The sequence below is a fragment of the Arachis ipaensis genome, chromosome B02 (assembly GCF_000816755.2).
Source record: "Arachis ipaensis cultivar K30076 chromosome B02, Araip1.1, whole genome shotgun sequence".
Lineage (NCBI taxonomy): Eukaryota > Viridiplantae > Streptophyta > Magnoliopsida > Fabales > Fabaceae > Arachis > Arachis ipaensis.
The window spans coordinates 5,146,517-5,160,432 of NC_029786.2; the positions used below are offsets into that span (position 1 = coordinate 5,146,517).

Sequence of the window (13,916 nt, forward strand, 5' to 3'; positions counted from 1 at the left end):
TAATAAAAATAAAAATTCAAATATAATTAAAATAATATTTTATTATTTTACAAAATTTTTTTCTATTAAATTCAACTACCATGTATAGTAGGACCGTATGTCCCAATATTTATAATCTCACCAACCAACTAAAACCTAAAAAGTTCATTCATTAAATATGCCCTAATAAGTTGCCAACTACTAACATTGGATACCCTGTAATTCGAAGGTAGTTTGTCTGCAAGAATTTAATAAAAGAAAAAACAAAATGAAAAGTGGGAAAGGAAGATTAGTGCATGCATGTATGTGAATAAATCTTGAAAACCCTAGGAAACCAGCATAGCACTACTAAAAACCTTTTTTGTTACATGCAGGTTTAATTTGTTGTGGAATTAAATACACATGATATAAGTATTTTGCTGTTGATTTTTAAAGTCGCAAGTAATTTGCTCTGCAAAAAATTACTAAAAGTTGTATGCAGTTTTGAGAAAGATTAATAAATTCTATTGAATTTTATTATTAATTTAGTTATGAATTTTTTGCACGACTAATAGCTATGTGTATATTAAAATTAGTTATTAAAATTAGTAACTAATTAAAATATATATTAAAATATAAATATATATTTAAAAAATTAAATTATACGTATATTTATACATAACGATAATGTTACAAAAACAAAAAAACAACTAAAATTTACTCTATTTATTATTTTTTAATTATCACAATAATTAATAAATATTAAATATTTTCGTATACACAAATACATTAGTTTGGCGCATGTCAAATTTAAAATTCAACTATAACTTTCTAAATCTTACCCACTTTCAATCATATACCACAAAAAAATATCGCATTATAGTCCACAGCAAACCCAAAAATTATTAGACTAAAATAAGTACTCAAGTCCTATGTGCTTTCGTTGATGCTGATCGTTACTCTCTCTCTCTCTCTCTCTCTGTTCAAAATTAATGGCTCTCAGGGATTTTGCGTGAACGACTTCGACTTTTGATGCCTACTATTGACGGTGAGGAATTTTGATTGAAGGAGATGAGAGGGAACCTGACCATCGTAACAACTCAAGCGTGCCCGGTGGAGTTGTCCAAAGCATTGTTACCCCACATGACTATCATGTTTCCCGCTATGTCTTCAACGTTTTCCTCTCTTTCTTTGCGGTTCTCGCGTTTCTCTTTCCATGCGCCCGCCTTCTTTTATTGCTTCTGGCCACTACACAACAAGGTAAGCGTGGTAACTATGATGATTAAGATCACCTCTCTCACTTACATGTTTTCATTTATATTTTTTACTGATAACAATTGAGAAAGCTAAGAAGATTAACATCTTTTATTGATATTATTTTAAAGATTTAGTTGATATGTGTCTCGTTAAAATTATTTAATTAAGTAAAAAGTTATTATACAAAAAATGTGTAAAATTTAGTTCTTTTTGAAAAGATAATAGTTACTATGAGTTATTGTTAGTTTTGTGAAATAGTTTCAAGTAAGTTTAGTGTATTATAGATTTAAATGTTGTATTATTGATAGTTTAGGAGAGGGTATAAAGTATTGTGAGATTTAATATGTTTTTTAGTTAATTACAATAAATTTTATGATAATTTATTTATAAATTTTTTAAATTAGTATATTATAATTTTTAGAATAATAGTTTTTTTCCTTGGTTAACAAATTTTAAGCGATTAAGTTATATAACTTAAAAAAATCCATAAATTCTTAGGAGCTAGGTAATGACAACTATCTCGGTTAAAAGTATTAGGTAATTATATTATGTCAAAATTATTATTATTGTAATCTCGCTGTTTTTGAACATTGTTACAGATAAGTAGTACTCTGATGCATTTATTAATTGTCCATAACAGCTGTCAATTTTGCTAATGTTTTCATATTATATTAAACGACTAATTTATTGAAGTCACCAAAAAAAAAAATGCTAGGAAACAATGAAAATTTTGAACAACATAAACAACCACCAATCAAATGAAAATACATTACACCCTAATTTAATGCTACTAATTAAATTTACTCTTTTAACTTTATTAATTCACATTATTTACACATTGTTCAAAAATTTTGTTAATTACCTATATTTTTTCAAAAAAAAAAACCCTAATTTATTGAAAAACAATCGCCTACCCACCTGCGTCACCAACTTTGGTAAAATTTTATTTTTATTAACACTTTTAATTATCAACTCAACATTTTTAATTTAATAATCTAATAATATATTTTTAATTCATATTTTTAAACATTTTCCTCTAATTACTGGTAAAAAAAAACAATAAATACTACTAACGTGGTGTGTTATTGCACTCTGATTTAATATAATTTATTACTCACCTACCGTTTCCTCCTTGCAATATCAACTAATAAGAGACAATATGCTCTTCCCTCACCAAGAAAGACTCATTCTCTATATTCTGTGTATCTTGATTTTCCAATATTGCTATGGGTTCATCCTCTGTCCATCCATAGGTTTTGTATTCCCTTAATTTTGTGGGGTGTCTGCAAGTACATTTCTTTTGGGTCGAATCGGGATGCAAATTAAGCTGATTCACAGTAAAGTTTTGGTCACGGTCAGTATTACTCATTTGTTACTTATCTATACTCTATAGGCATTAGTTAATTTTTGGGTTTTGAATGTCTGTTTTTATTTTGAGTCTGCTGAGATGGTTTCGGTGTTTATCAATTGCTTATTCATCAAACACAAAGCCATTGTGTATGCAAAGGGCATGGATCTGGCTTCTTTGTGCCTTGGTTTTTCTTAGAAAGAGAGTAAAACCAACCATTTCTCCATTTGAACTGCAGCCATAGAAAACATTGTTGAGTTAGTAAACTTTGTGTGAAAATAATAGTTAGTGACACTCAAATGAGCTGTAATCATTTGAATAAAGCTTAGTTTTTTTTTTTTTTTCAGAGTTTTCACCTCATGACTCAAAGGAAGGATAATTGTGTTGTATCACATCACACATTCTGGCAAAGTGGTACTAGAGTTCTAATGTCAAAGGCTAAAGAAGCACTACAAAAGCATGATCAAGAAATCCAGTCTCTCTCCAATAAAGCAATCTCTTCTCCAAAAGTCAGAGGTATGTCATTCTCTCTTTTCTTAATTATATCTTTATTCTATGACTTGGTAATGTATATAACTAAGTGATTAGAAAATCTAATCGATTTTCACCAGTGATTAGAAATAGGAAAAGTATACAGAACCAAGAGGTGATCAGGTAAAAAGTAAACAACTTAACTAATTTATAATTATATTTAATTAATTTTATTTGTTTTTAATTTATAATATTTAATATTAATTGCTTCTCACCTCAAATTAAAACTCAAATTAAAATTCTAAATGATACGTTGGAGAAATAGGGGTGGGGTTCACGGTGCAGTCCCATTCTCCAGAGATGTTCCTCACTTGAAGAAGCCTAGCATGGGTGGTGTAATTACTCTTAATGAATCGTATGAAACTTTGGTGCCGTCATCGCTGTATCACGTAAGTGTTTTCCCTTTTTCTCATTGTAAAATTTTGAATTTGCGTTTAGTGTAAGCTTGAAATTTAGAATGCCCAGTTAAGTAGTATTTTTGTGGGTTTAGGAATAATGAGTTAATTTTATATCATAACTACAATTTAGGGTTTAGGCTAGCTCCATCGCAATGGAAGTGAATTTGAAATTATCGTAGTTGCTATAACGAACCTAGGGTAAACTAAGGATTAGGGATGTGTTTTAAATAATTTTTAAGTAATACTCTTAAGTAGGAAACTTTTTAGAGATGCACATTAATGTTATGATAGTTCTCATTATTCAACTCTAATGATTTGGTTTGAAATTATACTCTTCAATGAATTTGAGCCTTTAAATTTTTAAATTGTTTTCCGTTAAAATTTATTTTCAGGTTTTCCCATTTGATTTGGTGTAATTTTAGCATTTCAATGTTTAAAATATCTCAATTTTTATATGCATGTGAGTAAAAATAAAGTATTTGTATATCATACGATATATTTTTTAGGCTTCTTCATTTTTGTTGAACGGTATGTTATCCAAAGCATGAAGAAGGTTCTTGGTTACAGTAATATTATGTGCTTTTGGTCCCACATTGATTTCTCTTTTTCTTTTTCTTTTTTGGTAATTCTCTTTTTTTTTTTTATTATTATCTGAAAATTGGTATAATAGCAAGATGAATTCCGTGGATAATGAGTTATTTTGAATCATTTGTTATAAACTCAATCCACATAGAAGGGAGAAAACAAGTTAATATTCAATGGTCAGTTAAATATTCCCCTTTGACATTACAATCAAAGAACAAATAACATTTCTATATAGTTAATGGATTTTAATGAAATAAATATAAAGCCCTAATAAAATAGGGTGCTAATGTGCTAATAATATATTTATTAAATTTTTTATACCATTTACGTGCATTCAATGAATAGGTGCAGGTACTACATTTGTTATTTTCATTAGAACAAAAGGTACAATGCAAAGTATTGGTTCCGACTTAGAATTCTTTTTCAATTATTGGTTTGCGAGACTAGAAAAGTAGTAAGTAAAATTTTTAATTTTGAATAATGTTACTGACCAATAAATATACTTTAATAAAATTTATTTTTTTATTTTCCTTATAAGGTTGCAAACAGTTGCCAATGAATAATAGTTCAAATGGCATAATCTCCCCATACTCAATTAGTCAATTAAGAGGTTGCGGGTTCGAGTCTCCTATCTTTGATAAAAAAAAAAGGTTGCAAACAGTTTTTAACGGCGATATATAATTATTCAAGTATTCTTTTTTCCTTTTCTTTTTAAATAACATTACCAATGTTCTGATCATCAATAATTATATTTTAATAATTTTTTTTATTTTCCTTTTCTTTTAACTTAAGTTCTGATAATAGATACAAGCCTAGCTAACATAGATCGCGGGACATTTATATATCAAACTAAACACATATCCTATTTACAATTTAAAAGTGAAAAATTACACACACTTTAACTGTGATGATATTTCCCATTTTTGAGCTGTATCATTTTTAGGTGAAAATAAAATTCTAATTCTATAATTTAAAAGTGGAAGAAAGCCAAAATTTACAAGGAAAAGTATAGGTAACTAACAGTATTTTTGAACAATGTGTAAACAATGTGAATTAATAGGGTTAAAAGAGTAAATTAATTTTAAGTATAATTAGTAGTATTAAATTAGGATGTAGTGTATTTTTATTTGATTGGTTAAGAATCTGCTCTTCAGCATATGAGCCCATTGGTTGACCTGCATACGCAACAAGATCTCCAACCTTCCTACCAGTGAGTCCAGAACCAACGGCTGTGACAACCCCAACAGCTTCCATACCTGAACACATTAAAAGTAAAAGTAATCAACATATGATACTTTCTGCATCAAATATTTGACATATTAGGATTTGTATATTTGTAATTTGCTTATCCTGCTGGTTTTCTTTTCCCTCCTTTCAAGTTTTACACTGCTTTCCTATATTAAACTCTCAATGGAAGAGGTTCAAATAAGAGAATGGCAATTCATTAAAGAAAGGGATCACCAATAGAGAATAAGAATACTACATAACTTAGAAAAAGAGAAGATTTTGAGTACAAGATGCACAATTATATTCTTTAGAAAAAGGAAAAATACGAGGAGTAAAAATAAACAAGAAAACAAATAAAACAAGAAAATTCTTATGGCAAATAGATAGATGTCATTTATTATAGGCGATAAGGAGTCATTACTATTATTTTTGGATAGAAGTGGGGCATTACTTCTAATTTGTTCAATTCTACAAAACTGTCAACTGGGCAAGCAAAACCGCCAAACCGGTGAAAGTTTGGGAGCAAGGAGAATTCAAATAAAAATAATATTTCCATATGATCTGGATTTGTACATTTTGTGCTAATGCCCTCCTCATGGTTCAAACCTCTCCCGTTACCATCAAAATTAAATGTCATACATATATATATAGAGAGAGAGTATCAACTACACCAGCATAAGTTAGATATAAATCTTTACACCATTTAATAACCTTTTACTAAATAATTTTTGCAAAGCACATCATTCGTTTAATGGTTTATGGTTGTATAGTTTAAAATTATATAATCTTAAAAGCTGTTCACAGTATATCATATGGCCTTTGATCACTGCAAACTCTTGCTGCCTCCACAGCCAGAGATTTTTGCCATCAAGCTTGATAGATGCCAGATAATTGGAGTGAATCAAGCCTGAAGGATTTGAGAGATTCAATGATCTGGTTGACAATGGCCATCCCGGAGTCGCTCTCAGTGCCTGCAGCCGAGGCCACCGCAGCTGTGCTAGTGCTCCAAAGGTCTTTCACGGATGTTATTTTGGAAGGAGATAGCAATCATAGCATTATGGTTGTCAATGCTCTCCTGGCTCCACACACACCAGTTTGGGCTTTCGGTTTCTAATGAAAAGGCCCTTTTATAAATTTTCACATTGTACATGTTGACAGAGGGTAATGTAGTGGCTCACACTTTAGCACAATATTTAACCAAGTTAATTTGGATATCTTGAATATGCAATGGTAACATAATATCAGAAAAAAGGAAAGCCCCACCCACTAGATCTTTGGCATATTAAAAGGAAGGAGCATTGACTTGCTTTCACACCAAAGTCGTACGCGTCTTCTTTCATTCATCCATCAGTTGCTTACAGGTACTACTCTTAAACTCAATCTCTCTATCTGTTGCTTGTTTTTTCTTGTTGGTTATCTTATTAGTATCGTTATTAACTCGTGATTATTTTGTTTTGCATTGAATCCTATTCTTTTCTTGTTTGTTTTCATTATTGTTCCCTGTCCCTCTCCCTCACCCTCAATTTTGGTTGCTTTCTGATTCAACTCTGTTTTGAACTCATAAAGTAAATCAAGGATGAAAGCAAAACAATGCATATAATATTTAGTTTATGACCGAAATTTTTAAGATTTCTTATCATGATTAACTAAATTTCTGTAATGGTTATGAGATTTAAGGTTTTCACTATTCTAGTTTCTTGGATTTAAAATTTACAGTACTGGTCCGGAGATTCAGCTCTAAGCTTCATATGTTTGTTGCTAGACATATGGTTAAATAATGTTTTATTTTGTGGCAATTAAACAATGCAAAAATGAGGCCATTATAAGAATAAGGAGTGATAAAATCGTTTGCACATCATATAAACTCTTTTTTGTCTTTTTATTTTTGTCTTATTTAAGCATTAAAACAAAACGACGCTATTTAGCCAGCGTTCAGTATGACAAGTCAAAACCAACTTAGTATTTCATTCATTAACTCAATGCTAGAAATGATTCAGGGACTAATATGGTGTCCAGAGTTTATTCTCGAAGACTAATATAATAAATTTTGAATTTAAAGTACTAAATTAATAAAAGTTGTGAATCTGAAAGACTGTTAGAGATTTAGTCTAGGGTGATTATAGAAATCATTTAGGAAATCAACTTTTTTTCTTTCAACCAACATCCAATTTAAATTACTTCATAAGTTCATATATATTCCATTCTTTATTCTTAGTTGTGTTCTCATAGTTTAATTTTTGTAGTAATTTTTATAATTTAAAAGAAGTGGTGTGTTTTACAGCCACTTTCAATTAAATATTTAGTAAAATATTTTTTGAATTACTATTTTTTTTGTGGAACTAATTTATCTTATCTAAATTATTCAGGACCAACAATAGTTATTTGTAGCAACCGGTAAATATTTAAATTCTTTTTGTTTTATGACAAAAATAAGAGTGCATCAATTGATAAAATATTATTTTAAAAAGTGTTGTTATACTATTTACCTTTACAAGAAGTATCATAGAACATTCCAAGTGAGATCGCCCAATATATAATGCGCACCTCATCATCGTCTTCTTTGAATCAATTTCAAGTTTTTCTTATAAATTATGTATAAATTTTAATTTAGTCCTTCTTAAAATTTTTATTTTAGTTTTTTTATATTAAAAATTAAATTTTGGCCCCTCTTCAAATTTTGTTCTAACTCTGCTCGTGATTCGTTGGTGAAAGGTGTAAGCAATCTTCAACTTAATTTCTCTCATTCATGCATTCTCCATTCTCCTTTATTGAAAACTAGTAATAATGGAAAGAAAAATATGGGATTCTTGTTGGGCAGGAAAGAGAGCAGTTGAGACTAGCAGGAGGGTTTGATTCACTTGATCCGGCCTCGACAATGATGGACCAAATCTTTATCGTCATTATAATTGTTGGGCTTATTATAGGTATATTAGGGGTTTCTGCGTATAGAAACTTCTTGGTTGTTCTTCCCATCCTACTCTTGAAAGATCCTACCAAACCAGCAGAACATCTTGTTTCTTATCTTCTTCTGCCTGTATCTGTGAAGTTATTAGCATGGGTTACCTCTGGGATTTGCACCGATATATTTGGAAGCGAAAAGGTTGTTGGAATCATAATCATTGCCCTGTCGCTGATGATGGAGTTCTTAAGGGTTACTGGTTTAGTAGGTAACGAATTCTACATATGCGGGTTTGGTTTTCTGGAGGGTGCTACCAAAATTGTTGGAGCTATATTAATATCCCGGAGAGCAGGCAGAGTGAATGCTGGATGGGTCATTTTTTCAGCGATTTATTTGCAATGTCTAGTAGCATTGAGTTCCGAGATACGTTCTATGACGAAGTTCACTGACATCCCATCACCATCTGATGTCCACCGTATATATGCTTTCAGAATCTTCGTGCCTGGGAAGGTAGTGGTAACCGTGATAACAACCTGTCTGGCGGTGGGGTACGGGTTCTACTGCTATTGGAAGAGGCCAATTTGGGCGCAACTTCGTCAACAAACACATCACGAGTTCTTGATGGTAATTGCCGGCATTTCGTTTTTAAGCGGCCTTAGCTATCTCAGTCAGCTATTATACCTAAACTTGATTTTCCGGTCCGCTCCGTTGGTCCCTCCTGCCAATCTAAAAACGCTTCTGCTTATTGCCATACTGGTGTTCGTCTGCCTGGTTTTCTTCAGTCGTCACAATTACCGTTGCTTGATTTTCGTGGTGTTTTTCATTCTTAAGGCTACCTTCATGGTAAATGCTTTTTGTCAGACTCCCTTCAAGAAGGAAGATTACGGACTCGAGCTTTTTTGGCCATATTTTATTGACAACACCATCTCTAATGTTGTAAATGCAACCATAGTTGTTGTCGCTGCAGAGAGCTTCCCTGAAGAGACTAGGGCTGCTTGCCTTGTTATATCAGGTGCTGCTGGTATGCTTGGAGAAATTCTGGCCGCCCTTTGGTTCTTACGCGCAGGACACCGTATCCGGGTGAGTTTCTTTCTCCTTGTTGTAATCAGTTTGATTGCAGTTTTTACGAGTGTTGCGGTGCCAGACCCACCTAACAACCAGCAGAATCCAGCGCCGCCGAACAACCAGCAGGACAACCAGCAGAATCCAGCACCGCCGAACAACCAGCCTGGAGATCACCAAGAGTAATAATCATAGTGCCGTCATAATCTTATTTATCAAGCTTAAACAAGTCTCTTGTTATTGTAATGAACTACTTATGGACATGAGATAAGTTTCCACATGTCAGTAAGGTTAAATAAAAGTATAAAACACATGCTTTGGACATGTGTATGTGTTAAGACTTATGTCCTATATTTAGTGTCATTGAGAGAGGATCTGAGAAGATTTCGATAGAGATCTGTACGAGATATGCTCGAGATCTTGTGTGGATATGATTCAGATTATGTCTTTTATGGACCGACATGAAAAAGGACATCTTTGGGCCCGCTATGATGTCGAGTCTAATCTAGGAGCTGGTCCATAGGGTAACGTTTATTTTTGCTGACAGAATATATAGATATGCACAGCACATTTTTAAAAAGTGTTTGAAACTAGAGATATGGACATTGAATATATTGTCTTTGAGATAATTTTTTATATTTTTGTGTTTATTCTTTTACAAAGGATAATGATAGATACAAAATTTAGAAGAGGGACACAGACTTTTTTTTTTGTCTATAGATATTTTTTATTATTCCACTATTATCCTTTCTTATTTTTCCTAATTTGTGTTGTTCTCGGAAAATAATTTCTTCTCCATGCTCTTTCTTTATCTCTACATTTTCCTTTTTTTCTTTTTTTCAGGTACTCTTTTCTTTCTTATAAAATTTTTTATTGGGTTGGATAATTCATTCCTTCTTATCGTTATTAGTTCAATATCATTTTAACCTTGTATTATATTATTTAATTTATAATAAAAATAATAACAAAAATAATTAGTCTTAAAATTTTTGAAAGATAAATATATATTTGATGTAGAAAATTTGAAATTATATGATTATTTTAGTCATTTTATATAATATTTTAGTTTTATTTATGTGTATTCAAACATAATACGGGATATTATATTAATATCTTGTATATGGTATCTAAATACAATACACAAAAAATAATTTTTAATGTCTCTGTTCTATTATTTCTGTCTCAATGTTCTGTTCTATCTTTAAAAACAAACGCTACCTAAAAAAACATAATAAGAGTGAGCCTATATTTTTGCCTTTTCTTCTAGTTCCTATATCTCATATTTGCTTTTGATAAAATAATAAACCAAAATTAGAATTAATCATATATGTTTGGGTTAATTATTGTTTGCTTATTATATTCCTAGTTGTTATGTTAGAGTTGATTTTAAAGTGAAGTGATTTTTCTTGAAATTTATTTTTCGCTTTAAGTAGTTACCAACTCACCCTTATTAAGTTTTCTTACTTTTTAATTTAATTCTCTTATCAATATCATTCTTATAATCTGAATTTTTTCTTACTTATTTATCGTTGTTTATTAATCGATGGTGCTTTTTTAATTCTTTGATTACGTGAGTTTTGTAGAGTTTATGGCTTTATGCGGTTTAGGACCTTCAGGTGTTGATGTTTCGTTATTGTAAGTCATTTCTAGCGGCGTGATGCTGATGCGATGTTGGAAAAATTATGAATAGAAAATGAGAAAAATTTAATTGTATTGTGATTTCAAGCTGCGATTAAATGGTTTGTTTTAGAGAAATATTTGTTTTCACATAAAAATTGTTATTGGATAAATAATAATATCCAAAATTTAATAAAAAAATTTAAATTAAAAAATATCTAAAACCAAATAATAACAAATATTTAAAATTATTGTAAAATTATTTTCAAAATTTTAAAATATATTTTCAAAATTCCTAATAAAAAAACATCTGAAACGTAACAAAAAAAACATACAAAATCTCGTAAAAATAAGATATCTAAAATCTTTTTATTTTTTTTTTTGAAAAGAATGTCAATTCAAATTATCGTGAGAAACATCCAAAATCTAATGAAAAAATATTCAAAATCTAAAAAAACATCTAAAATTAAATAATAGCAAACATTCAAAATTATTGTTAAATTATTTTAAAAATTTCAAAACCTAACAAAAGAAAACATCCAAATAAATTAGAAAAAAAAAATATGAGAACTAAGCAAAAAACTTTCAATTATAGGGAGTTTTATTCTATTCTTGCTAATTCCTATCTCTCTATTCCTTGATACAATATCGTATCAAATGGTACTTTCATTAAACATCATGCTGGCGACAATCACAGCTTTTCATGGTAGTTTGGATTCAAGCCACATTTCTTGCCATGATGCTCTCCCAATGTTTGGTAGTGCGAATAGATATTGGTGGATTCTTTGTGCTTGGAAACTGTGGGATGCCAAAAAAACTTCGAAAGCTCAACGTTTTAAGAAGGTCGTCGGGGGACTGATCGGCCATGATCTGACGTGGTTCTGATTCTAGCAGTAGCCTAATCCCAACATCTCAAAATCGGAAATTAAATTCAAAAAAGCAATGTCCAAATTCATTACAGTAATCGCAACACATCACAGAAGTAGAAGAATCAACAGATTTTAACTTGGAATTTCAACCACAACAGCAATAAGAAGAACCTTGAAACTTATAGATCAATCACAATTTCAAAATTCATATCTAATTTTAACAAAAGCTATAAATCAAGCAGAATTTCAAATCTCAAATCCAGAAATTCAATCAAAATTTCAATGTCCATTTCCCGCATCATCAATCACAATATAGGAAATAACAACACAATCAAGACAACAAATCGAAAATTCAGAAGCATATATAGAACTACCTACCGTAATTGCGATTGACGGTGACGATGTTGATGAACAAGCAGTGGCACCACTTTGGGCAACCGTGACGGAAAACGATGCCAAAGACAGTGCCGTTGCGATGGAGAAGGTGTAGGACGCAAATCAAGAACCGTCAGAAGTGAGGGTGATGCGACCACGCACCACCAAGGCCACCGTATCTGAACTCGCATGCGGTGGTCTTGGTCGACGCCAACGACACTACGAACCTTAACAGAGGAAGCATCCCCGAGGAAGAAGTAGCAAATCTGACCATAGGTAGTGGTGTCGAGGACGACGCCTCCACGAAAGGAGAGTAGATGCTCGTGAAGTCCTGAGTTGACAGTGCAGCGACGGTGGAAAGTGGTGTTCTATACCGTCGTTTCCATCCATTATGGCCAAGCCACCACCACGCACTCACGGTTGTCGTATTTTCTTGGGAACGTAAGAGTGGACTCGGATCTATGACGGGATTAATTATTAGTTTGGGATTAATTATTTTAAATTGTAGCATAAAAAATATTAGTTTAGGATTTATTATTTTTTTATTCATTGTAATTTGCATTTATAATTTTACTTAGAATTTATATTTTTTCGGTAACTTTGAGGGCGAGGTTGTTTTCAAAAGAAAGGGTAATGTTAGGATTAGTAATGAACCTATATCTCGATTAGAGAATTATGCAAATAGAAATATGAGGTAATAGTGTGGAGATGCATGACGTAATTAAAAATTCTAATTTTTCTTTTAACCTTAATTCTAGGAAATTATATTCTATTCTCCCTTATTCCTATCTAATTCTCTATATTCTTTTTTGGTGACTAATTTTCTATATTCTTTGATATAATATCGTATGTTTATTAAAATAAATAATTATAAAAATTATTATGAAAATACGTTATCTAGTCTTATTTCGTTTACAGTATAAATGAGATAAGCTTAAATGAGATAAGCTTGCACGTATCTCGTTTATGCTGTAAATGAGATAAGACAGTGTGCGTGACACGTGTATATCTCGCTTATAGTATAAACGAGATAAGACTGGGTCATGCCTATACAAATACGTGCCATCAACAGAAACACACATATAGAAAGGATATAGCTGTTGTTGTCTTGTGCCACTGGAATAAGCAACACGCCACCGTATCTTTTATACAAATGCGTGCCATCGATAGAAACAAACGGTTTGCAATGCTTGAAAGTCTCAACACAAAATGGGAATGTCCAAAATACTTTGTCAAACATGCTACAGTCGCGGACCATAAAGTGTCCATCATAGTAAGGTACGGCTCTGAATTCACTTATCGTTATGGGACAACAATTTTGCAGTGCCTGTACCAGTTTTGGCACCTTGTTATATGACTCATTTCAGTTCTCATATATCTGCACAATTGCCTTTTGCTTTGCCATCCAGATCTTTCTGTAAGAAGGTTTGAAGTGATAATTTTGCCGAACTACACCTTGCAGGACAAGGATGCTGACAGATAGGTTGGACTGTATCAACAGCAAGATGACCTTGCAGATAAAACTGTTGTCCAACTGTCGATGGTCTTGGAACATGGTGGGTGCTAAACAAATATGCACTCCACCAACCCTCGACAAGTACGGACCAACCTTGGGAGGAGAGGGGGCACTTGCCCCCACCTGGATTTTGCAAAAAAATAAAAATAAAAATTATATGTAACTATATATATTTATTCTTATTATGATGTTTTTGCTCCATAATAAATTATAAATAATTTTTTTTAAATTTATTTATAAAAAATTTTATTTAGTTAATCTTAACATGCAACAA

At 31.4% G+C, this 13,916-nt stretch overlaps 1 protein-coding gene across 5 annotated transcripts; it reads left to right on the forward strand.

The window, feature by feature from the left end:
* Positions 831-9,603, forward strand: LOC107623980. 5 transcript variants are annotated; one of them, XM_016326402.2, is made up of 5 exons: positions 831-1,218; positions 2,911-3,079; positions 3,360-3,483; positions 6,156-6,665; positions 8,123-9,603. In XM_016326402.2, exon 5 carries the CDS (start codon positions 8,180-8,182, stop codon positions 9,449-9,451), a length of 1,272 nt encoding a protein of 423 aa, XP_016181888.1. In that variant the 5' UTR covers positions 831-1,218; positions 2,911-3,079; positions 3,360-3,483; positions 6,156-6,665; positions 8,123-8,179; the 3' UTR covers positions 9,452-9,603. The 5 variants fall into 5 exon arrangements, with proteins under 5 accessions (XP_016181888.1, XP_016181895.1, XP_020970910.1 ...); XM_016326409.2 differs by lacking the exon at positions 3,360-3,483; XM_021115251.1 differs by lacking the exon at positions 831-1,218 and adding an exon at positions 2,356-2,569 and having other exon boundaries at positions 2,911-3,483.

Excerpts from the sequence above, each read along its gene's own strand:
- LOC107623980 (XM_016326402.2), top strand. The coding sequence starts at position 8,180 with ATGATGGACCAAATCTTTATCGTCATTATAATTGTTGGGCTTATTATA.